The 25,000-nt window shown below is 39.8% G+C and overlaps 1 protein-coding gene across 4 annotated transcripts in view; it reads right to left on the bottom strand.

The window, feature by feature from the left end:
- Positions 1 to 25,000, bottom strand: part of LOC106881604 (zinc finger protein 1) — a 228,818-nt gene that overhangs the window by 44,481 nt on the left and 159,337 nt on the right. For all 4 annotated transcript variants that reach the window (XM_089364145.1, XM_052973921.2, XM_089364144.1 and 1 more), the window contains one exon: positions 2,318 to 2,878. In XM_089364145.1, the coding sequence (XP_089220271.1) occupies positions 2,318 to 2,878 (561 nt within the window). The remainder of the gene's footprint in view (positions 1 to 2,317; positions 2,879 to 25,000) is intronic.

Here is a 25,000-nt window from a genome sequence, read left to right as displayed (position 1 = left end):
CATACACACACACACGTAAGTACAAGGTAAAATCATACACATTAATATCCTGTATCTGAAGTCAGGTTTCTCATATACTCTTTTCCCTTTATAAACTTGTTAGTGAGTGTGTGTGTGTGTGTGTGTGTGTGTGTGTTTCTATATGCGTGTGTGGTCTTTAATTTTCACATTTATAAAAATGAAAAGAGACAAGAACTTTCATGTAACTTTCATAGATTATTAAAAAAAGAAATCAAGATATATCAAGGAAAAAAAGTTTTCAATGATCAGCAGCACAATGATCAGGAATGTGTTACTCGGAGTAATAGCAACAGGAGCCTTCCAATTAAACACTTATCTATTGAGTCATATAATTTATCCTATTTCAGTGAATCAAGAGGTTTAGATATGAGTATATATGGTGACCAGTAACAGAGTCACAGGAATAAAATGTCAGAGCAATGAAGTCACATTTTGGCTAGGAAAAAAATCAGAGTAATAAAGTCACAATTTTGGCTAGGAAAAAGTCACTGTTAATTTATGGGATCCAAACAAAATCACTGTGACTTTTTTTCCATTACATTTTTTACCTGGATTCGTATATATATATATATATATATATATATATATATATATATATATATATATATAGTTAATAATGGTGAAACGAAGAAAAGGGACAATTATGGATGTTTGAATAATTTATTTGTATGATATAATGAGGCTGAAAGTTTTTTTTTTATAAAAACAATAGAAATAAATTAAAAATTATAAAGCTCTAAAAGAAATGGCAGATGCCAAAGACCTACATATATGTTTCGATTCATGCCCCTAGGTGATTAGTAATTCTAAGCATTTGGGTAGGGCCATGTGCTAAGAAATTGGTCATCATGGTCAACTATATGGGGTAGAATCTCATTAGGGCTTTAGTAGCTTATACTACAAACATAAACATTTCTTGAGAGGATGCAGACAAATTACTAAGATTGAGAAGTTTGATCATATATATATATATATATATATCTTCTTTTATTCTTTTCCTTGTTTCAGTCATTTGACTGCGGCCATGCTGGAGCACCGCCTTTAATCGAACAAATTGACTCCAAGACTTATTCTTTGTGAAACTAGTACTTATTCTATCGGTCTCTTTTGCTGGATCACTAAGTTACGGGGACGTAAATACACCAACATTGGTTGTCATGCGATGGTGGGGGGACAAACACAGACACACAAATATATACATACACTCTGCATTGACAAGGGGCAACACCCTGAAACTAGTCTAGTCTGCAGATGCCAAACCAGCAGGGGGACACTGCTGACCTCCCCTGTTCGAAGGTTATAAAGGACACAGGTTTCGTGTGTCACATAGCTAGCTAGAGGCGATGGCTTCTTGGAGCTAATTCACGGCAGCTTTCGTCCTAATTTTGGGACTGCCATGTTGGCTTGGCGATAACTATTAATTTCCAGTACCGCTGCCGTAGTCTCCTTTAGAGAGACTTAGAAATATTAATAACTCTATATATATATATATATATATATATATATATATATATAATATAATAAACGGGAAAACTAATTTCTGTGTGTCAGTGTGTCACACTTAGACTGCCTCTATCACTATTCAATGACACTTCCACTATTCCGCATGATGGGGTGAGAGTAATAGTAGGAATAGAGATGGTGAGGGTGGTGGTAAAGAAAAAGAGAGGGAGAGAAAGAGAGACAAAGAAATTTAGGGAGAGTTAATGATGTTTTATTAAAGGTAGTAATGTTGAAGGTGGCAGTGAGAGTAATAACAAAAGAGAAAGAGTGGGTATGTGAGAGAAAGAGGGAGATGATGTACAACTTTGTTTAACCATGTCTCTTTGACAGAAATTCCTGTGGCCAACATACTGAACACTATCGTTTTTGTTTTATTTTTTACTTTCTTTAATACATATATATACATACACACACACACACACTTGACAAAAGTATTATGCAGTAGTATTGAACCTGTAATCACATAGCTGGGAGACAAACTTTTTAACCACATAGTCATACATCCACTTTGCACACACACTCACACAATACTAAATGAATATAAATGGAGAGAATTATCTAATTGTTACATATGTTTCCATAGAATGGTTATTTATATGCTTATTGGTATATTACACAATAGAAACAAATAACCAGACCATTTCATCAGGCACATTACTATAATCACAAAACACGTTGGTCTTATACACACACAAACAGTTGAAGAAGCAAATCAATAATAATAATAACAACAATAATAATAATGATAATAATAATAATAATAATAATAATAATAATAATAAGGAATACTCACTATCGACACCAGTTGGTTGTGTGACCATCTTTGAACCATCTTTGCTGCTGCTGTCCTCTTGTGCCACTGTGCCAACTGTGCCATTTATGTTCACCACCTCCTTACTGGCAGAAGTAGTCGTAGTAGTAGTACTAGTAGTGGTGGTGGTGGCAGTGGATGTGTTAGTGTTAGCTGTCGTGCTTGTTGTTGTTGTTGTTGTTGTAGTAGTTGCTTCTGCTGCCGCTGTTGTAGTTGCTGTTGATGATGCTGCTGCTGTCGTGTCGGTGGGGGTTGTCGTGGTACTGGTTGCTGCGGCTGTGGTGGTGGTAGTGGTGGTGGTGGTGGTGGTGGTAGCATCAGCAGCAGCAGCAGCAGCCCCCTCCTCTTCCCCCTGCCTCTTTGTCTTCCCATCCTTGTTGTGATCTTCATCAGCTCCGTCGTCTCCGCCGCCATCTTCTAAGACACTTGTAGGATTGTGGCTGTTGTTGTTGTCATGGAAGCCATTGCTAGGTGGCGCTGTCGTAGATCCCTTCGACTTCGCATTGTCTGTATTACTCAGTTCTGCCTGTTCTTCAGTCTCGACTGGAAGAGAGGAGAGAAAGGGGGGAGAGATAAGTTAAGGGAGAGAGACAGATAGATACATTATCATAGAAATATCATCATCATTACCATCAAGCTTCTTACCACACAGCCAATCCTGAGCCTCATATATATATATATATATATATATATATATATATATATATATATATATATATACATATACATACATACACACATATATAGCCTGGGGCTATAGCAGAAGATGCTTGTTCCAAGTGCTTCAAGGGATTGAACCCAAAGCAACATGGTAGGAAAGTGAAAGAAGTATTCAATATAAAATTATGTAGAATTAAACAAATTTACTCGGAATAACCCAGTGGTGAGTCTGATAATTGTTCCAGCAGCTGAAAAACCGAAAATGTCAAATTGTCAAACTCACTGCAGGGCTGCTCAAAATACTGTGTATTATCAAATACACACACACACACATATACATATATACGCCATGATAGATTGCTAGCCACTCTCTCTGTTTATTTCTGTGTTCCTTTCTGCTGAAGAGCGTAGGCTCGAAACGTAAAAGACTTTCTCACTTCTTGAGCGTTAAACTAATACATCTGTCTGTTGTCTACACCACCTGTCTTCGTCTTTTGTTTCTTTTGACAAGAGCGGGCGAGCTGAGGGGCCGCACCAGACTATGGCCGGATGCTCTTCCAACCACTTTACAGAGTGTATAACGGGTGCTTATATGTGGCACCGGCACGGGTGCCAGTTGTGTGACACCAGTATGTGAACAATCTTAATTCTTGGTAAAGATCCCAGAGAGTAAATATGTGTGCATGTGTATGTGTGTGTGTGTGTGCTTGTGCCCCACCACTGTTTGAAAAGCAGTGTTGGTTTGTTTACACTCCCATAATTTAGCGATTTGATAGAAAGGGAAAAGAGACTGCTAAAATGAATAAGCATCAGAGATTAAAGAAAATAAGTAATGGGTTGATCGATTTGTTCGGATAAACTCTGCAGGGCAAGTGCTCCAGCATGGCTGCAGTCCAGTGACTGAAACAAGGAGAAAATAAAAAGAGTAAAAGAGGGGACAGTAACTGGAGGAATAAAATTCCAGGAATGGCACAAGTGGGCGTGTACATGTATGTGTGTGTGTGTGTGGGGGGGGGGGGCTCACTGTGTCAGAGAAGACTCCTCAAACCCATGCAAGCATGGAAAAGTGTACGTAGAAAATGATGGTCAATAGACAGGTGGTTGTGGTGGGGATGGTGTTGATGGTGATGATAACGATGGTGGTCGAGCTGGTGGTGGTGGTTGTGGTGGTTGTGGTGGTGGTGGTGGTTGTGGTGGTTGTGGTGGTAGTAGAGGTCGAGCGAATTATTGGAGGAGAGTGGGGTGTAATGTGTCCAAAGATATTTAAAACAACTTGTGGATTAAGCAATTCTGGGAGCGCCAAAGGATGCTGAGAAGATTGAAGAGATTTAAGAGTTACATGAGATGAGAGTAGCAGGAGAGAGAGAGAGAGAGAGATAGAGAGAAGCATACCTCAAACCCTTCCTTTATTTCTCTGGAGGTGTTAAGTAAGTATGAGAGTTGTAGTAAGAGTAGCAGAAACAGTGTAAGTTACAATAGTCCCACATGTGTGTGTGTGCGTGTGTGTGTGTAAGGGAGCTAGAACAGTAAGAACAACATGGTAGTGGTAAACACCCCTACCATCGCCCGCTCTCTCCTCTCCTATCATCCCATGTAACAGAAATAGAAAATGGTAAGTAAGGGTCTCATAAATGAGCCCTCAGAGGCAGCAGGGTGCTGGTGGAATGAGGTAGGTAAGGGATAGGGAACAGGGTGGTTTCATGTAGGGATAGCAGTGGTGAGTGTGGTGGCGGTGGTGATGGTGCTACTAATATCTACAGAGGTAGGTAGATATGATAGTGATGATGATGATGATGATGGTAGTGATGGTGGTGGTGATGATGGTTGTGGTAATGACAACACTGATGAGGAGGGTGGTGGTGGTGGTTTTTAAGATGGTAATGATATTGATGGTAGCAGCAATGGTGAAAGTAAAGGGTACAGTAGTGGCTGTGTGGTAAGTAGCTTGCTTACCAACCACATGGTTCCGGGTTCAGTCCCACTGCGTGGCACCTTGGGCAAGTGTCTTCTACTATAGCCTCGGGCCGACCAAAACCTTCTATGAGTGGATTTGGTAGACAGAAACTGAAAGAAGCCCGTCGTATATATATGTGTATATGTATGTATGTGTATATGTTTGTCCCCCCCCCCCCCAGCATCGCTTGACAACCGATGCTGGTGCGTTTATGTCCCCGCAACTTAGCGGTTCGGCAAAAGAGACCGATAGAATCAGTACTAGGCTTCCAAAGAATAAGTCCTGGGGTCAATTTGCTCGACTAAAAGGAGGTGCTCCAGCATGGCTGCAGTCAAATGACTGAAACAAGTAAAAGAGTAAAAGAGGTATAGCAGTGCTGTGGGTGTAGCAGAAAAAGATGGGGACACAGTGGTGACAAGAGAATGGGTGGAGGGATCCAGTGGTATAGAAATAAGGGGCCACAACAAATACCACCACCACCACTGCCAGATCAAAGACAGGAATGAGATGAGGGGGAAGGGAGAGGAGGAAGCAACATAATGGTGGTTCTGGGAGTGGGGTGTGAGTAGGGGTGGGCGTGTTAATTAGCCAGATTGACTTTGCTAGTTATAATCATCTTCAGTAATGACCATGTTGTTGTTTGTGGTGATGGTGGTGATCATGGCAAGGTGAGCAGGTGGCAAAATTAATTAAGCAATGAAGGTAGCTTAATTATAAAAGTGGTTGCGGCACTAATGGCTGGCAATAGTGATGGTGATGATGATGGTTTAAGTGGTTGGCTAATGGTTAAGGTCTATTGTTTACTTTGTTGCTCTTCAACCCCAGGTCAGCCAGATCAAACAGACACAGACCTACTACTTACAACTAAAGGTATTCCGGGCCACAAACCCATTATTTTCTTTCCCTTGTGTATTTCATAAGAGCATCGCAAAACTCAAAATCCACCTTTGTCCCATCCAATGTGACATTTTGAGGGAGAAATTAGCTATTTTTTCCAGCAGGTCAGACAACCACAGAAAACCACCACCCACCTCCACTAGCTTGGTAAAGGTTAGTTGGTGAAGGTAGAAAATATTCTAAGAACAGAACCAGTAGTAGTAGTAGTAGTGGTGGTGGTGGTGGTATTAATTGGCTGTGGTTTCAATTATAACCATTAGGTCAACGACTGTTGTGAGGGTAGTGTAGGAGGTGGCAGTTAAAGGGGAGGGCGGGTTGAATACCACCATTAACCAAGTAGGAGAAGGTGTCTATGTGTGTGTGTGGTGGGAAGACTGCTTAAATTGATGAAGGTATCAGGCTAATTATGATAGAAAGGCAATGAGGGTTGGCCATGGGTGGGAAGTTTGTTCCAGTCATCCATTGAAGGTAGGATATAGAACAGTTATAATAGATACATAAATATGTGTGAGTGTGTGTGTGTTTGTGTATCAGGATATGTATACATATGTATGTGAGTATATATATATATATATGTGTGTATATATATATATATATATATATATATATATATATATATACATATATAGATATAGGTACAGGAGACCAGAGCCTTGTGAGTGGATTTGGTAGACGGAAACTGAAAGAAGCCTGTTATATACATATGTGTGTAATTTCTTTACTACCCACAAGGGGCTACACACAAACGGATTAAGTCAATTATGTCGACCTCAGTGCGTAACTGGTACTTATTTAATCGACCTCGATGGAATATGAACTCAGAACGTAGCGGCAGATGAAATACCGCTAAGCATTTCGCCTGGCGTGCTAACATTTCTGCCAGCTCGCTGTCATATGTGTATGTGTGTGTTTCTGTGTCTGTCTCCCCCACCATCGCTTGACAACCGATGCTGGTGTGTTTATGTCCCTGTAACTTAGTGGTTCGGCAAAATGGACTGACAGAGTGGTGCTCTAGCATGGCCACAGTCAAATGACTGAAACAAATAAATGAATATATATATGTTAATGTATGTGCATATGTACGAGTATATATATATATACATATACACATATATATTATTAAAAAATATGGCAAAAAATCATATATTAATTAATATCGATTAATTACCAGGAAGCTAGCACATGATTTTTTGCCATATTTTTTAATAATATATTAACCCTTACCAAGTTCTCATACTGGATATATGCGACGCATTAAATATTCTCTGCAGACATATTCCTGGAATTAGCGTGCCAAAACGAAGACTTGAATTTTACCATTAAGCTGTAATTAGCAGAACCATATACACGCGCACCTATGGCGGTGGGCAACTTTGTATGGGGTTCTGATGATTATGGTTCCATTACAAATCAGGCTGAAGAGAAATAGACAGTCGGTAAGATTGTTAAATTTTGAAACCGGTCCCTGTTTAAGAATGTTCCTTTTTCGGTGATTTTAAATGTCTTGCCCCGCTTACGTTTTGGTATCACGCTATATTTCATGTTGAGAACAATTTAGGTCTTATTAGACACAAGATGTGATCTATTTCTAGCACATTGAATGTCCACGTTAGTGGTCAACGTCATATATAAAAATATACATATATATATGTGTGTGTGTGTGTGTGTGTGTGTGTGTGTGTGTGTGTGTGTGTGTGTGTATGTATGTATATATGAGTGCATGTGTGTATGTATTGGGAGGGAGCAGAGGTAGTGGTGATAAAGAGGGTTGTTGCAAGTAAGTAATAAAGTGGAGGGAGTGAATATAGCAATGTGGGAGCGGTAGGTTTTGGGGGGGAGGGGTAAGGAAGGGGGACACACAGACACAGGGGTGGATATAGCGCCTCCACCCACCAGATCAGTCAGTGAAAGGTAGGTTTAGGTAGAGGTACACACACAATACAAGAAGAGAGGGAACAAACAGGACTTCTGTTCTTCCTATTCCACACACCTCCGCCATCATCCTATCATCAACATCATCATCATCATCATCATCATTATCACTGTTGTTGTCATCATACTGTGCTGATGTGGCTGGGAGAGAATGGAAGATGACAGTGATGGGGCGGGGGGGGGGAGGGTGAGGAGATGGAAAGAACAGGAAATAGGTAATTGCCACCATGCAATGTATACCTCTCCCCACCACTCGTTCATTTCTCTCTCTCTCTCTCTCTCTCTCTCTCCATACCTTTCTCTCATTAAATGTAACCTTACATATGTTTCATGTGATCCTAGTGACTTGACTGCTGACATATAGAAGAGTTAACTGGAGAGAGAGAGAGAGAGAGAGAGAGAGAGAGAGAGGGTGGGTGGGTGGTAGTGATGGAGAGGGAGAAAGAGAGTAATGGAAAGAGAGAGAGAAGGAAAGAGGGTAATAGTGATGGAGAAAAGACTGATGGAAGTTGAAGTAGGAAGAAATAGATAGATAAATAGACAGATAGAGAGAGAGAGAGAGAGAGAGAGAGAGAGACAGAGGGATGAGAGAAAAAGATGGGTGAAGGTAGAGAAAGAGAGTAATGGAGAGAGAGAGAGAAGGTAAGAGTGATGGAGAAAAGACTGATGGAAGATGAAGCAGGGAGAAACAGATAGATAGATAGATAGGTAGGTAGAGAGATAGATAGAGAGATAGATAGAGGGAGGGAGAGAGAGAGAGAGGAGGAGGAGGAGGAGGAAGAATGAGAGAGAACTAACAACTTAAAGTTCCAATGAATACCAATATTACAAGCCTTCTAGCCTACCACCACCACCACCATCATCACACCTGCTTTTACACTGCCACTCCCCTCTGTGATAGTGGTGGAATGGCTCTTCCAGTACAATTCCCACCAATCCACCACCATCACCACCATCAGACAAAGGGGGAATTTATCTTTCTATCCACCCCCCTTACCTCTCTTACTCACATCCTAAAACTTTTGAAAAAACACCTCAGATTACCTTCAGCGCCATCACTGTCACCGCCACAACCACTTACCAAAATGTTGGTTGGTACCACCGCCATTAAACACACTTCATAGCTTGGGAATTTATCCTCCACCATCACCACCACCACCAATAAAGAAGGAGGGACAACATGGTGACTAGACTTGCTAGAAACAGCAGCCAAATCTCACATAACCCTTTTGATACCAACATGCCTGAGGCTGACCCCCTACCAACCAATTCTATAACAAAACCTTGTTTGAAACCTTCCAGCAAAATTCTCATTGTTAATTTAGGTGCCAAACATCAGCTTAAATAAATGACAAAGGTGCTTCGTCAAATTCTTCATTGTTAATCAAAATTTAATTGAAACAAAAGTGATAGGGGCTGTGTGGTAAGTAGCTTGCTTACCAACCACATGGTTCTGGGTTCAGTCCCACCGTGTGGCACCTTGGGCAAGTGTCTTCTACTATAGCCTCGGGCCGACCAAGGCCTTGTGAGTGGATTTGGTAGACGGAAACTGAAAGAAGCCCGTCGTATATATGTATATATGCGTTTGTGGATGTGTGTGTATATGTTTGTGTTTGTCCCCCCCCAACATCACTTGACAACCGATGCTGGTGTGTTTACATCCCTGTAACTTAGCGGTTCAGCAAAAGAGACCGATAGAATAAGTACTAGGCTTACAAAGAGTAAGTCCGGTGGGGGGGGATGTGATTTGTTCGACTAAAAGGCAGTGCTCCAGCATGGCCGCAGTCAAATGCCTGAAACAAATGAAAGAATAAAAGGAATATTCATCCAGACACACACACACACACACAGGAACAGTGTGTTTGTGTTTGTAAAGTGTTATTTGGCTGGCTTCCTTCATTTGCTGACTGTGTCTCAAACAGCAGCCATGGAGCTGTGGTGGGAGGGGCGGTGTTTAGAGATTTTAAAGACAGATTAGGGGCAAGTGGAGAATAGCAGGTGAGGGAACTTGGAACTTGGAAGTCCCTTCTAATTTCTTCTTTCTTCAGAGTTATAAAATTCCTTCAGTCCCCTTGGTTTCGATGTGTGTGTGTGTGTGTTTGTATTGCCTCTTTGTACCATTAGCTTCCTGTGAGCATATAGCGATGGTGGTGGTGGGTGGGGCTCTGTGAGAGAGAGAGAGAGAGAACAGAGTTGCAGAAGGAGGAGGTATGTAAAAGATGAAAGAGGAGAGAAGACTTAGGTATGAGGTGGAGGAGGAGGAGGAGGAGGAGAGCGGTTTAATCATCACCTGCTAACCTGATGGGCAGAGGTGGGGGAAATGTTGACTGATAACCTGAGGAGGTGGTGGTGGCGGCAGGGGTGGGTGGGTAGATTTGTCTTTTGGTAAAGTTTTCTGCTTTTTTTTGCTTTTTTTTCTCCCCTGAGGGTATCTTTGGTGGCAGTAGTTGTGGTGGTGGCAGCAGCAGTACTGCTGCTGATGTTGGATACAAAGTGTTTCCACCCTAAATTCCTGTAGCTTCTGAATAGTTGCAATACTGTTGGCAACAGAAAAACGGTAAAAACATGAGGTTTAAGGCTGGATGAATTTCATTTGCTGTCACTGTTGTTGGTGTTGTTATTTTCAGTGATACAGCCCAGCATCCAAGAGACCTACTTTTTTTTTAACCCCCCCCCCCCATTCTTATTGGGACAAAATGCTTACTGGCATTTCTTTTGATGACATTTTTTATGTTTTGAGAGCAAATCTTGCTGAGGCCAGCTTTATCATTTATTCTTTCGGGGTTGATGAAATAAAGTAGCGGTCAGGTATTGGACATGATATAATCGATTTTTCCCACCCCTTAAAATTGCTGGCTTTGTGCCAAAATTAGAAAGAATTTATCATCATCATCATCGTCATTATTAAGGCAGTGAGTTGGCAGAATCGTTAGCACGCCAGGCAAAAAATGCTAAATAGTATTTCGTCTGCGGCTACATTCTGAGTTCAAATTCCACCGAGATCGACTTTGCCTTTCATCCTAAGTTATGGGGACGTAAACACACCAGCATCGGTTGTCAAGCGGTGGTGGGGGAATAAACACAGACACACACACACATATATATATATATATATATATATACTATGGGCTTCTTTCAGTTTCTCTCTACCAGACCTACTTACAAGGGTTTGGCTGGCCCGGGGCTATAGTAGAAGACACTTACCCAAGGTGCCACGCAGTGGGATTGAACCCAGAGCCATGTGGTTGGTAAGCAACCTACTTACCACACAGCCACTCCTTGCGTATGTGTATCTAGAGAAGGCATGTGACATAGTGGTCAGGGTGTTCAGCTCACAATCCTAAAGTCGTGAGTTCAATTTCTGGCTTCATGTTGTGTCTGTCATTCTATGTCTTCTTTTTATCTTCTTTTACTTGATTCAGATATCGGATAGTGGCCAGGCTGTAGCATCACTTTGAAGGGTTTTAGTCAAATAAATCAACTGTACATTTGACGGATTTGCTGTTAACACAACGTTTCGGCTGATATACCCTCCAGCCTTCATCAGGTGTCTTAGGGAAATTTTGAAACTGGGTTCTCATTCCTAAGGTATTTTTCAATGTTATTATTATCATTATCATTATTATTATTCAGGTCACTGCCTGGAATCGAACTCGGAATCTTGGGGTTAGTAGCCTGCACTCTTAACCACTATGCCATATGCCCGTTTATTTTCTTTTAAGAAGGTGTGGTTTCAACCACACCTTCTAATTCAAATTATTCAATAAATTCAAGTGTAAGACTTAGCACATCACCATCCCAGCAAACATTGGCTATGTCCAGGTCAATGTAAGGATAAAATCTTTATAAGGATAAAATCTTTATAAGAATTTATCAAGTAGTCATAAATGATGATATACACAAATGCTTGCATAGGAAAATGGAGTGTGGCTGTATGGTGAGAAGTTTGCTTCCCAACCACATGGTTCTGGGTTCAGTCCCATCTGCATGTCACCTTGAGCAAGTAGCCTCAGACCAGTCAACATCTTGTGTGTGGATTTTGTAGACCGAAACTGAAAGAAACCTGTCATATATGTTTGTGTGTTTGTCTCCTAACACTGCTTGATAACAAAAGCCTTGTGAGTGGATTTGGTGGATGAAAACTGAAAGAAGCCCACTGTATATATGTGTGTTTGTTTCTCCCCCATCACAGCTTAACTGGTGTTGGTTTGTTTACATCCCTGTAACTTAGTGGTCCGGCAAAAAGAGGCTGATAGAACAAGTACCAGGCATAAGTAAAAAAAAGAAGACAAAACTCTTCAAGGCAGTGCCCCAGCATGTCCGCAGTTTAATGACTGAAAAAAACAACAGATAAAGCCTAGGCACCACCACCACCACCACCACCACCACCACACCCCATAACACACTGTTACCAGCAATACCACTACCCATACCATCAGCACAACCACTAACAACAGCAACATTCAATTAGTGAAAGATGGCGAGATGGCAGAAACGTTAGCACGCCGGGCGAAATGCTTGGCGGTATTCCGCCTGTCTCTACATTCCGAGTTCAAATTCTGCCGAGGTCGATTTTGTCTTTCGTCCTTTCAGGGTCGATTAAATTAAGTACTGGAGTCGATCTAATCTGACTGAACGGCTGCCCCAAAAATTTCGGGCCTTGTGCCTAGAGCAGAAAAGAACAGTCAATGAGTGAGCCTCTATGTGGTCACTGAACTTGCTAGTAAAAGCAGCCAAATCTGCTATTACCTACCATATTTTTACCATAAACTTCAGCAGTAGCACCGCTGCCGCCACCACTACTACCACTACCGCGAGTTATTACCACAAACATCATTATTGTTGTTCCCAGTACAATTACTATATTGAAATTCTATCACTAAAATTATTTTAATTTGAAATAAAACAAACAAAAAAAGTACACAAAACACAAAAAAAAACAATAAACAATATGAACATCATTAGCCATCACCGACGCAACCACCACCACCACCACTACCATTGCAACCACATTAACAGCATTTAACATCCACAATAATGAACTCATTAACAGCACAACCACCACCACCACCACCAACAACAACAGCCACAAACAAACAAGGTAAATAAATACCACCACTATGGCCATGACCTTCACCACCCATCACCACCACCACCACTACTACTACTACTACTACTACTACTGCTGCCACCAGAACAACAAACAAGGTACATGGTAGATACTAACAGTCACTGTAAGAGGACCAACACCTCTATCACCACAAACAACAATTATAAAACAACCATTTAACAAAAAATAAAAAACAGCACTTGAATCACCACCACCACCACCACCACCAACAACAACAACAACAACGACAACCACAACAACAACCACAATTACTACAGCCCATGCATTTCAATAAAATATATAGCTAAACAGTATTCAATAATCGCCAACTTTGAAAATTTGATCAAAAACGCACACACATACCTACACGCACATGCACTCAAGTGTACCTACACTCACATATAACGACGCATGCATGCATTACACAACTACACACACACACACATCTGCATGTGCACACGTCTTCATACACACAATACACACATATCTACAGACCACACAACTACACACACACACACGAAACCCAAACCTACCCTACCACCCCCTATTGTTCACCCATCTTAACACACATTGCATTTATTATTATTATTATTATTATTATTATTATTATTATTATTATTCTTTAATCAGTGTTTTAAAATGATTTCACCTCTTTTCTGTGATTAATCTAAGTGTGCAACCCTGCACTGCACTGCACCGGAGACAGACAAACAGAAAGACATGCATGCATGCAAACATGCATGCACACACACACACACACTGCAACTATCTGCTCTTCAGACACTCAGAAACAACCACCCTGTCACACTCTCGCCTTCACATATACACACATATACATACACGTCACATACATTGACAAACGTATACAGAACTACACATACACGCTCACCCAAGCAAGCACACACTCACACACAAACATGCACAAACTCACATACACACGTATATGCACACTCACACACATACATATACATACACCCTCTCACATACACACTCCACACATACAAGCACACACTCCCACACAAACACAATGTATACACACTCTCACATATATATGCACACACTAAGACACACACACATGAACACTCTCACACATACAAACGCATATATATATACACACTTTCACACATATACACAGACTCCCCCCCCCCCCCACACACACACACATACAATTATCTAGAATGGTCAGATGGAGGGGAGGGAGTGCTCTGGAAAGCGAAAGTAGGGGATAGAAAAAAAAAAAAAGGGCCACAACAAACAACCCTTTTCAGGACAACCCAAAGCCCCGCTTCTCAACAATGTTGTTGTTATTGTTGTTCAGGTCTGGATTCGGTTGAAGCAGTAATCAAAGACATCACAGCCATGACCACCACATGGCACTTGGGAGGGGAAAGGGGGGATATCTAGGCACTGTCTTTTGCCTTTCTGTAACTTGTTTCGGTTATTTCATTGCAGCCCGTGCTGGAGCACCGCTTTGAAAAATTGTTTTAGTTGAATGAATCAACCACCCCAATGCTTATTTTTCATTCTTAAACCTCGTACTTATATCTATCAGATTTTTTTGCTGAACCACTAAGTTACATGGACATACATACATCAACACTGGTTGTCATGCAGTTATGGGGGACAAACTGACACAGATATATACACACACACATATATATATATATATATTTATATATATATAGGGTGTGTTCAGAAAGTGGTACCCTGAATATTATAGAGTCAGGTGCGATGTGATAGACAGGTGTGATGTGATAGACAGGTGTTAATTGATTCATTATAGAAGACAGGTGTGGTGTAACAGTCAGGTGTAGTTTGACTGGCTGTATAGGACAAGTATGGTCAAGCAGGCAGGTGTAGTATGACAGATAAGTGTGGTGTGACAAACAGGTGTGGTGTGACAGAGATGTAGTTTGGCAAACAGGAATTGTTGTCATAGACAGGTGTGGTGTGAGAGACAGGTGTAGTGTGACAGACAGGTATAGTGTGACAGTGAGGTGTTGTTTGATGGGTTGTGTAAGACAGGTGTGATGTGACAAACAAGTGCTGTAACTAGTAGAAGACAGGTGTGATGCCACATGTCAGTGTTTGTATGACTGACTGTAGAAGATATGTCAGGTGTGGTTGTATAAATTAAGCATAACATGATAAACAGATGTGGTGTGTAACAAGGTAGACTAGTACCACAAGGTATATGTAACATGGTGAGTGTAACAGACATAATACGAATTGTGTACTGTGATCAGCTCTATGATAGAGTGATGTCATGTGACTAGGTGCATAGTAGGGACATGTGACGTAACTATTTCGGTGCCTGAGAGTTAGGTACTGGATATGGGGAGTGAGAGGGGGGAGTAGGGGGAAGATGACAGCCATAGGAAAAGTGTTTAGGAATAGCCGAGTTAGAGAGAGAGGGAAAGAATTTAGGTGTGTATGTATGTGTTTATGTATGTGTGTGTGTGTGTGTGAGAGAGAGAGAGAGAGAGAGAGAGAGAGAGAGAGAGATGGAAAGACATTGTATAGATTTACAAGAGAAAAATTTGAGAGAGAAATGTGCATTCTCGTGAGTGAGTGATAATGAGAGAGAGAGAGAGAGAGAACATGAGGGTGATAAGATAAATAGGAAAAGTTTTTCCAGGGAAAAGATAAATTAAAAAGAGAGAGAGAGAGAGAGAGAGAGAGAGAGAGAGATGGGGGAGGGTGATGGGAACTAATTTAGAGGTGTGTGAGTAGAGAGAGACAGATGAAAAAAACAGTATGGATTTACAATAGAAAAATATAGCAAGGGAGAGAAAGAGAGAGAGAGAGAGAGAAAGAGACAGAGAGAGAGACCTTTAGAGAGGTGGAGAAGGAGGAGGTAGAGGAACAAAAAAGACCCCCCCCCATCAGTGAATTAAGATTAATTTAATAATATAAAACAGTAAGTCAACTGTTGAGATGAGAGGAAGTCAGGAACTTAATATGCCATCACAACAACAACAGCAACAACAACAAATAAAATATAGCTATAACTACTACTACTACTACTACTACTACTACTACTACTACTACTACTACTACTACTACTACTACTGCTGCTGCTATGACAGTCCACTATCTCATGAAAAAAAGAATAGAGAGCTAGAGGGAAGAGAGTGAGGGAGAAATGGAGGGTGAGAAAATGAGGGCAAACAAGTGCAAAATAAGGTACATTAATAATAATAATAATCCTCACTAAATTACATTATGGGAGAGAGAAAGATGGTTACTGAGATCCGAGGGGGGGGGGGGGTAGATGGTGGTTGGTGGTTGGTGGTGGTGGGCAGTTATGGAGCTATGAAATGATGAGGAGGCTTATTTTGATAACTATATCTGTCTATAGATACAGACAGACAGATACACAAACATATATCTATACTGCTTTTCAGTCACATGGTTCTGGGTTCAGTCCCACTGTGTGGCACCTTGGGCAAGTGTCTTCTACTATAGCCTTGTGAGTGGATTTGGTAGATGGAAACTGAAAGAAGCCCATCATATATATATATATGTGTGTGTGTGTTTTACTGTGTTTGTATGAAATGATGACATAGCTTATTTTTGTCTCCTACTTTAGCTTCAAGTCAACCAAAGCCTTGTGAGTGTATTTGGTAGATGGAGACTGAAAGAAACCTATCATGTGTGTGTGTGTGTGTGTGTGTGTGTGTTCGTGTTTGTCCCCAACCACCACCTGACAACTGGTCTTGGTATACTTCTGTCCCCGTAACTTGCAGTTCAGCTAAAGTGCCGAATAAAATAAAGTAGCAGGCTAAAAAAGTAAGTACTGCAGTTGATTTATTTAACTAAAATTCTTCAATGCAGTGCTCCACCATGGCCACAGTTTAATGATTGAAACAAGTAAAAGATATATAAACACATTAAAATCATATATACATACATAAAGACCCTTCTGAGAGACAACAATATATATATATATATATATATATATATATATATAATTGCTGAAGAGGGCAATAGACATTAAGGCAAGGCAAACATCTCAAGTCATATACATTATTATTATTGGAAAAAATAATAATATTGTATATGACTTGAGATGTTTGCCTTGCCGTAACGTTTGTTGTCCTCTTCAGCAATTATCTATCTGCTATATCGGAAGTCTGCAATGGCTCCATAACTACCGTCTCAGCTATAACCTTGGAGTCCTAGTAATCCGTTACAACACTTACCTAATCGTTTATATCACCTGTGAACTAAACTCCCATACTTTGTGTGAGTGTAAGTATATACATATATATATATATATATATATATATATATAAAATACAAAATGGGACAAGAACGCAAAGCATCTGGACAGTTAGGTGATACAAAAATGGGACAACAAAACATCCAGATAGATGATACAAAGAAAACGGGTCATTCAAAGTTTTCTTTCCTCAGTCGAGTACCAGATTATCTTCGCAATTTCAGCTGATTATACATACATACACACACACATATATATATATATATATATACACACAGGCCGCCAACACTTTTTTCTGCAAAATAGGGGTATCTTATCCTGTTCAGGCTATATTATTAGCATTATCCTGCGTTTGAGAATTTAAAAATCACTTCTTTAACTTTCTAAGACATTTCAACGTTTCTAAGAGCAAACTTCGTTTGTTTGTTTACATTTATCATAATTTGAATTTAATATATATATATATATATATATATTCGCATGGCTGTGTGGTAAGAAGGCACTTGCACAAGGTGCCATGCAGTAAGAATGAACTAGAGCCCATGTGATTGAGAAACAAGCTTCTTACCACAGAGTCATGCCTGCATCTATTTTGTATTAAAAAAATTACTAAATATTTTGTGTATTATATATATGAAAGAAAGAAATTGTTGTATACAGCACTCAGGTTGTATACAGTTGTATACATAAATTTTGACAATAAAATCTTATATGGGCCACTGTTGAGAACCACTGATCTGATATATCCTGGTATTTTACAAAATGATAGGGTGTAATATGGAAGATATTTGGTGGCTATTTCTAGCGAGTCAAGTGACCACATAGTGCTTCCACGTTTCCATAGGTAGCTGAATTCAATGTGGTCCCTGTTTTGAAAAAGGGGATAAGAGAAGAGAAAGGGGTTTTCTTTGAGGGACTTTTAAATTCCATGTTGAACAGGCCAAGTTGCCTTGTAAGACATTCTCCCTTTTTCTATACAATATAAGGGAGACAAGGGGACTGGCACTATCTCTTGGATACTCTAGTCTCTCTCTCTCTCTATCTATCTGTCTCTCTCACCCTGTTGGGAAACAAAGAGCAGATTGTTGAAAGGCAAACAACATACATACACACACACACACTAAAAGGTGTTCAGCAGGTGGGGGGGGGGGGCTTACAAGAAAGAATTACAGGGTTGGTATGTTGCTGCTGATAGGTAAGCAGTGGTGATTCCACCACAACTCTGCTAGCAGACTTGAGGAGTGGAGGTGAGAGGTGAACCAAGATGAATGGGGGAGAGGGCATGGTGGTGAAGGTAAATAAATGAATTTTGCTCCCAGTGGGGGTTTCAAGACTGGAACAAAGGTGGTTTAAGTAGATGCCTGGCTATGATGAAAATGCCAGTGCGATGGGGGGAGGGGAGGGGGGGACGAAGTAGAAGGGGTTGGAAAGGTAATAGCTACCATGACCATCATCATGATGATGACCATTATAATGATGATGATGATGGTGGTGGTGTGGATAGAATTTAGTAGTAGGGCCTATCTTCCAGATTCATTCTTCCTCTTACCTTTAGGGGCTGAAACAGAGGCTACCAGCAGATTGATGAGAATAAACAAGGGGACAGGAGGAAGATGATGGGGAGGGGATGGAGAGGGGATGAGGAGGAGGAGAAGAAGAAGAAGAAGAAGAGGGTATAATCTGGATGGTGTGGATGAAGGGAGGAGGTGGTTTACATATATATAAATGTGATATGTATATATATATATATATATACACACATCATATTGAAATGGAAGCCTGAAGAGGAATGTGTGCTTGTATGTGTGTGTGTTGGGAGGCGGTAGGAAATATGAAACACAAGGTTGACTGCACTAAGAAATAGGTGAAGGATTAAATATGAGAAGATGGTAGTGGTGAAGGGGACACAAGACAACAGTGGGCCATGTTGTGGTATGTATGTGTATGTGTGTGTATATATATATAATTAATATTTAATTTTTTACCATATATATATATATATATATATATATATATATATATATATATATATATATATATATAGTTAAAAAAAACAAAAAACAATAACAAAAAAACAACAGTGAGGACGTGATACGGATAGTGTTATTGGACGCTCAGGAAAGGAAGGAGAGAGAATATATATATATATATATGTATGTGTGTATAAATATAGGGTAAAAAATTGAATATTAACTTTTACCAGTGGCCAGTGTGAGTAAAAATGTCTGTAGACAGCAAATTTTATCTTATATGTGTGTACAAAAATTCAATGTGCTAAAATAAGAATAGTCTTTTTGTGATTTGGGATTTAACTCCCATTTCTAGCATGTTCAAAAACCACTTAGTGGCTTTTCTCTTCATGCATAATTTTTATACACACACACACATATCGTATACACAGACACATATGCATATACACATATTTATGGCTGCAGGATTGGCTGTATGGTAAATAGTTTGCTTACCAGCCACATGGTCCTGGGTTCAGCCCCACTGTGTGGCACCTTGGGCAAGTGTCTTTGGTAGACGGAAACTGAAAGAAGCCCGTCGTATATATGTATATGTATATATGTTTGTGTGTCTGTGCTTGTCCTTCCAACATCGCTTGACAAAGATGTTGGTGTGTTTACGTTTCCATAACTTAGCGGTTCGGCAAAAGAGACCAATAGAATAAGTACTAGGCTTACAAAGAATAAGTCCTGGGGTCGATTTGCTTGACTAAAGGCAGTGCTCCAGCATGGCCACAGTCAAATGACTGAAACAAGTAAAAGAGAAAAAGAATATATATATATATATATATATATGTATATATATATATATATATATGTATATATATATATAGACGAAGGAGTGGCTGTGTGGTAAGTAGCTTGCTTACCAACCACATGGTCCCGGGTTCAGTCCCACTGCGTGGCATCTTGGGCAAGTGTCTTCTACTATAGCTTCGGGCCGACCAAAGCCTTGTGAGTGGATTTGGTAGACGGAAACTGAAAGAAGCCCGTCGAATATATGTATATATATATATATGTATGTGTGTATGTGTTTGTGTGTCTGTCCCCCAACATCGCTTGACAACCGATGCTGGTATGTTTATGTCCCCGTAACTTAGCGGTTCGGCAATAGAGACCGATAGAATAAGTACTAGGCTTTTAAAGAATAAGTCCTGGGGTCGATTTGTTCGACTAAAGGCGGTGCTCCAGCATGGCCACAGTCAAAAGACTGAAACAAGACAAAAAAAAAACAATATATATATATATATATATATATATATATATATATATATATATATATATATATATATAGAGAGAGAGAGAGAGAGAGAGAGAGAGAGAGAGAGAGAGAGAAGATGAGAATGTAAGCAGACCAAGGAACCATGATAACATCCCAAAGCGCCCACATTTGAAGTTCTAGTAGTCACACATCTGACACCTCTTCCATGTATTCTCTACCATTCTGTTGGGAGAGATGGAAAACAAGTCACCTACACACACACACACAAACACAAACAGACAGCCACAGACACACAGCTCACAACTGTTTGAGACAAACAAGACACAAGGATTTAGTTTCATCCTTGTGAATTGGAGTGAAAGAAAAAAAAGGGAGTAGCACACAAATACACTCAGACACATATATTGCACACACACACACACACCTATATACATGAGGCGAGTGAGCTGGCAGAAACGTTAGCACGCCGGGCGAAATGCTTAGCTGTATTTCGTCTGCCGCTACGTTCTGAGTTCAAATTCCGCCGAGGTCGACTTTGCCTTTCATCCTTTCGGGGTTGATTAAATAAGTACCAGTTACGCACTGGGGTCGGTATAATCGACTTAATCCGTTTGTCTGTCCTTGTTTGTCCCCTCTGTGTGTAGCCCCTTGTGGGTAGTAAAGAAATAACACACCTATATACATGAAATGAAGGAAATTAATACATTTATACACATAGTTGAGTATGTATGTATTTTATCAGTCTGTTTTGCTGAACCGCTAAGTTACGTAAACACACCAACACCATGTCTGTGTCTGTTCCCCCATCACTGTTTGGCAAACGGTGTTGGTGTGTGTACATAACTTAGCGATTCAGCAAAACAGACTGATAAAATAAGTACTAGGCTTAAAAAATATGTTCTGGGGGTCAATGTGTTTGACTAAAATCATCATAACGTGGTGCTCCAGCATGGCCAGTCAAATGACTGAAACAAGTAAAAGAATAAAATATATAAACACACACACACATACATACACATACACACAAATGCATAGATACACACACACACATGGATGTTAGGGATATTTGTTCTAGTTTGACAAGGTACGCAGTGCCTCAACAGACTATAACTGTAAAATATTAATTATTCAATGAAACAAACAAACGATTTTCAATTCATCACCAAAAATGCTAATTTAATGCTAATAGCTAACAATTAATGGTTAATGCTTAATACCAAATAGTTTGATGTTCGACACAGTTTCCACCCTTACATACCTTTCAACCCTGATATATAATAATAATAAAATGAGTGAGGGTATTAAAAGTTACAAGCCACAAGTTGAAGCTTTACAATGCATTAAATATAATATCATAGAAACGGAAAAATTTCTGCCTTCGCACTGTGTCAATTATGAAGTGAACAAGTGTGTGTGTGTGTCTTTGTATGTGTTTGCTTTCTCTTTATGAAATTTAGGAAATACCGAAGTTTATGAGGGAATAGAAATTCATGATGCAGTATTGGAAACCTAAATTTGTCCATCAATCTGTTCATCTATCTATCTATCTACCTATATCTTTCATTTTTTACTTGTTTCAGTCATTACGCTGTGACCATGCTGGGGCAACGCCTTGAAGAATTTTCTTAGTCGAATGTACGAACCCCAGTACTTGTTTTGTTTGTTTATTTAAAAAAAAAGGAGGCACTTATTCTGTCGGGGTCTTTTGTCAAACTGTTAAGTTATCGGGATATAAACACAGACACACACACACACGACAGGCTTCTTTTAGTTTCCGTCTACCAAAGCAACTCACAACGGTTTGGTTGACTTGAGGGCTATAGTTGAAGACACTTGCCCAAGGTGCCATACAAGCAGGAGAACCCAGTGGTGGCCGTCAGACAATTTCTGCCACATCACCCTAAACATCTGGCCACCTAACATCCCAGACTGTAACCCCCTTGATTATTATGTGTGGGGCGCAGTTCAGCAAGAGACCAACAAAACTCCTTGAAACACCAAAAGGTGAACTGAAGGCAAAGATCATGGCAGCATTCACCAATTTAAACATAGGCTTGAAATGTCAAAGACTTTTCCATTCTTCTTGAGCGTCAAACTAATAAACCTGTTTGTTGTTCCCTCACACACACACACAAACATACATATGTAAAATTTCAGGTTGGTGACAGGAAGGGCATCCAACTGCAAAAATCCTACCCCCTCCACCAATAACTCCCCTCCATCCCCCCTGCCACAATCTAAGTGATGCCACTATGGATAAAAACAACCATTAAGCAAACAAACAAACAAAATGTCCACAACAGGTTTCCATACATTTTTCTGTGTACGAAATTCACTCAGCAAGGATTGGTCGGCCCAGGGGCCGACTGTAGAAGCCACAACACATACAGACATACATAAGGGGAAGCCTTATCAAAACTTCAAGGCTTAGTGGTCTCTCTGGGAATAACAGGGAAGGGCGAGGGGAGTGGAGGAGTGGTTGCCAGAAGAAGGTTAGGCAGCACTAACCAGTCGCACCACCACCACCACCACCACCACAGCAATGATGTAATTAACATTACTCTAACTATGCTCATTACCCTACTGTAACACAGGTGTCAAAGTATTTGAGGTACTTGGTTTCAAATATCAGGGATTGCCACCATTAACTAAAGGAGGGGGTTGTTAATGCTATGTAGTGGTGGTGGTAGTAGTAGTAGTAGTAGTAGTTATGGAGGTGGTAGGAGTAGTGGTAGTAGTAGTACTAGTTAGCAGTGATCGTGATAGTGGTGGTGGTGGTGGAAATAGTAGTGATAGTAGTAGTAATGGCAGAAGTAGAAGTAGTGGATGATGATGATGATGATGATGATGCAATTTTGAGGTGGGGGTGGTGTAGGGGGGTTGTTGTTCTTTGTTTAGCTGCAAGTCAGGTCAGTCCTGATAAAGCAGTCCTATGTTTCAAAAGTGTTCCAGCAGTGACCATCCTGTCAGATTAGATGCATTCATAAATGATGACATCGAATGTGCATATTTCCTATTCTTAAAACAACAGTGGGTGGGGGAGATCTGAGGGTAAACTTGGCTGCTATCTCTAACGTGTCAAGCAACCACCCTGAAGTACCCACTTGTATTCGGTTTAATATAATGATGGGTGTGCTAGAATGGCTAGAAGAGCGAAAATATTTTGAGGGGATGGGCAATAAGATAGGATTAAGTAAGAAATTGAACCCACCACCTGCTTGTCCACCCTTAATATAAATAAGTAATACCACCCTAGAAATAATCTTTTCTACTCTAGGAACAAGGTCGGAAATTTTTGGGGAGGGGGGGGCCAGTTGATTAGATCAACTCCAATACGCAACTGGTACTTAGTTTATCGTCCCCGAAAGGATGAAAGGCAAAGTCGACTTCGGCGGAATTTGAACTCAGAAATGTGAAGACAGACGAAATACCGCTAAGCATTTCACCCGGCATGCTAACGATTCTGGCAGCTTGCTGCCTTACCACCCTAGAAATAACATAATAATAATAATAATAATAATAACAATAATAATAATAATAATAATAATAATAATAATAATTTCTGACTTTGACACAAGGCTACTAACTTCGGAAAAAGTAATGGTGGTAGATGAAAATAGGGTTGATTAAATTGACCCCCCTAACCTCTGGGAATTGATTTTATTTAACTTTGAAAGAAGGGGGGGGGGGAAATTCACTAGTGTGCTAAAGATTCTGCTAATAATGACAATAAATAATATGGATAGTTCAAAAACCTTTTTTTTTTTAAAGTTAAATTGAAGTTGATTAATGATTAATTCACATTAATTATTACTTTAACTTTTTAAAAAGTTTATCATGTTTAATAAACTTTCATAAATTAGACTTTCTTAAAGTTTTAACACAAAGAGGAAGAAAGAATGTAAACGAAGAATAAATAAATAAAATGAAAGAAATCTTACCTGAATAAGAGTGAAGGAAAGAGAAAGAAGGAGAGAAAGAAAGAGAAAATGAGGGAAGTGAAGAAAGAAAATAAGAGAGACTAAAAGAGTTGAGAATCAGAGAGAAAGAGTGAAAGAGAGAGAGAGAGAGAGAGAGAGAAGAAGAAGAAGAAGAAAGAGTGAGAGTAAAGGAGTTGAAAATGAGAGAACGGTAGATAAGAATGAGAGAAAGAATGACAGACAGACAGACAGACAGATAGATAGATAGATAGAGAGAGAGAGAGAGAGAGAGAAATGTGAGTGAGTAAAAAACATGTTTAAAGCCATTAATGGAATGTGGTAAGTAAAGCTACCAGAAGTGAACTAACACCACACAACAATTCTAATTAATACCAACAATTAGTAGCAAATATAATTAGTGTGTATGTGCATGTATAGATGCACACACACACACACACACACACACAGACATATATATATATATATGTGGGAGAATGTATGAAAAAAAACAACAGACGAGGACAGGTGGTGTAAACAACAAAAGGATGTATTAGTTTGATGCTCGAGAATAGAGAAAATCTTTAACGTTTCGAGCTACGCTCTTCAACAGAAAAAATACGGAGAAAACAAGGAGAAAAATACGGAGAAAAAAAATTGAATGGTGTTTGGTCAACGATTAATCATGGCTTCTGTATATATATATATATATATATATATATATATATATATGTGCATA

This window comes from Octopus bimaculoides, chromosome 16 (assembly GCF_046866305.1).
Source record: "Octopus bimaculoides isolate indiv1 chromosome 16, ASM4686630v1, whole genome shotgun sequence".
Classification (NCBI taxonomy): Eukaryota; Metazoa; Mollusca; class Cephalopoda; order Octopoda; family Octopodidae; genus Octopus; species Octopus bimaculoides.
The sequence above is the reverse complement of the archived record's forward strand: the minus strand, read 5'-3'. Positions and strand labels throughout refer to the sequence as shown.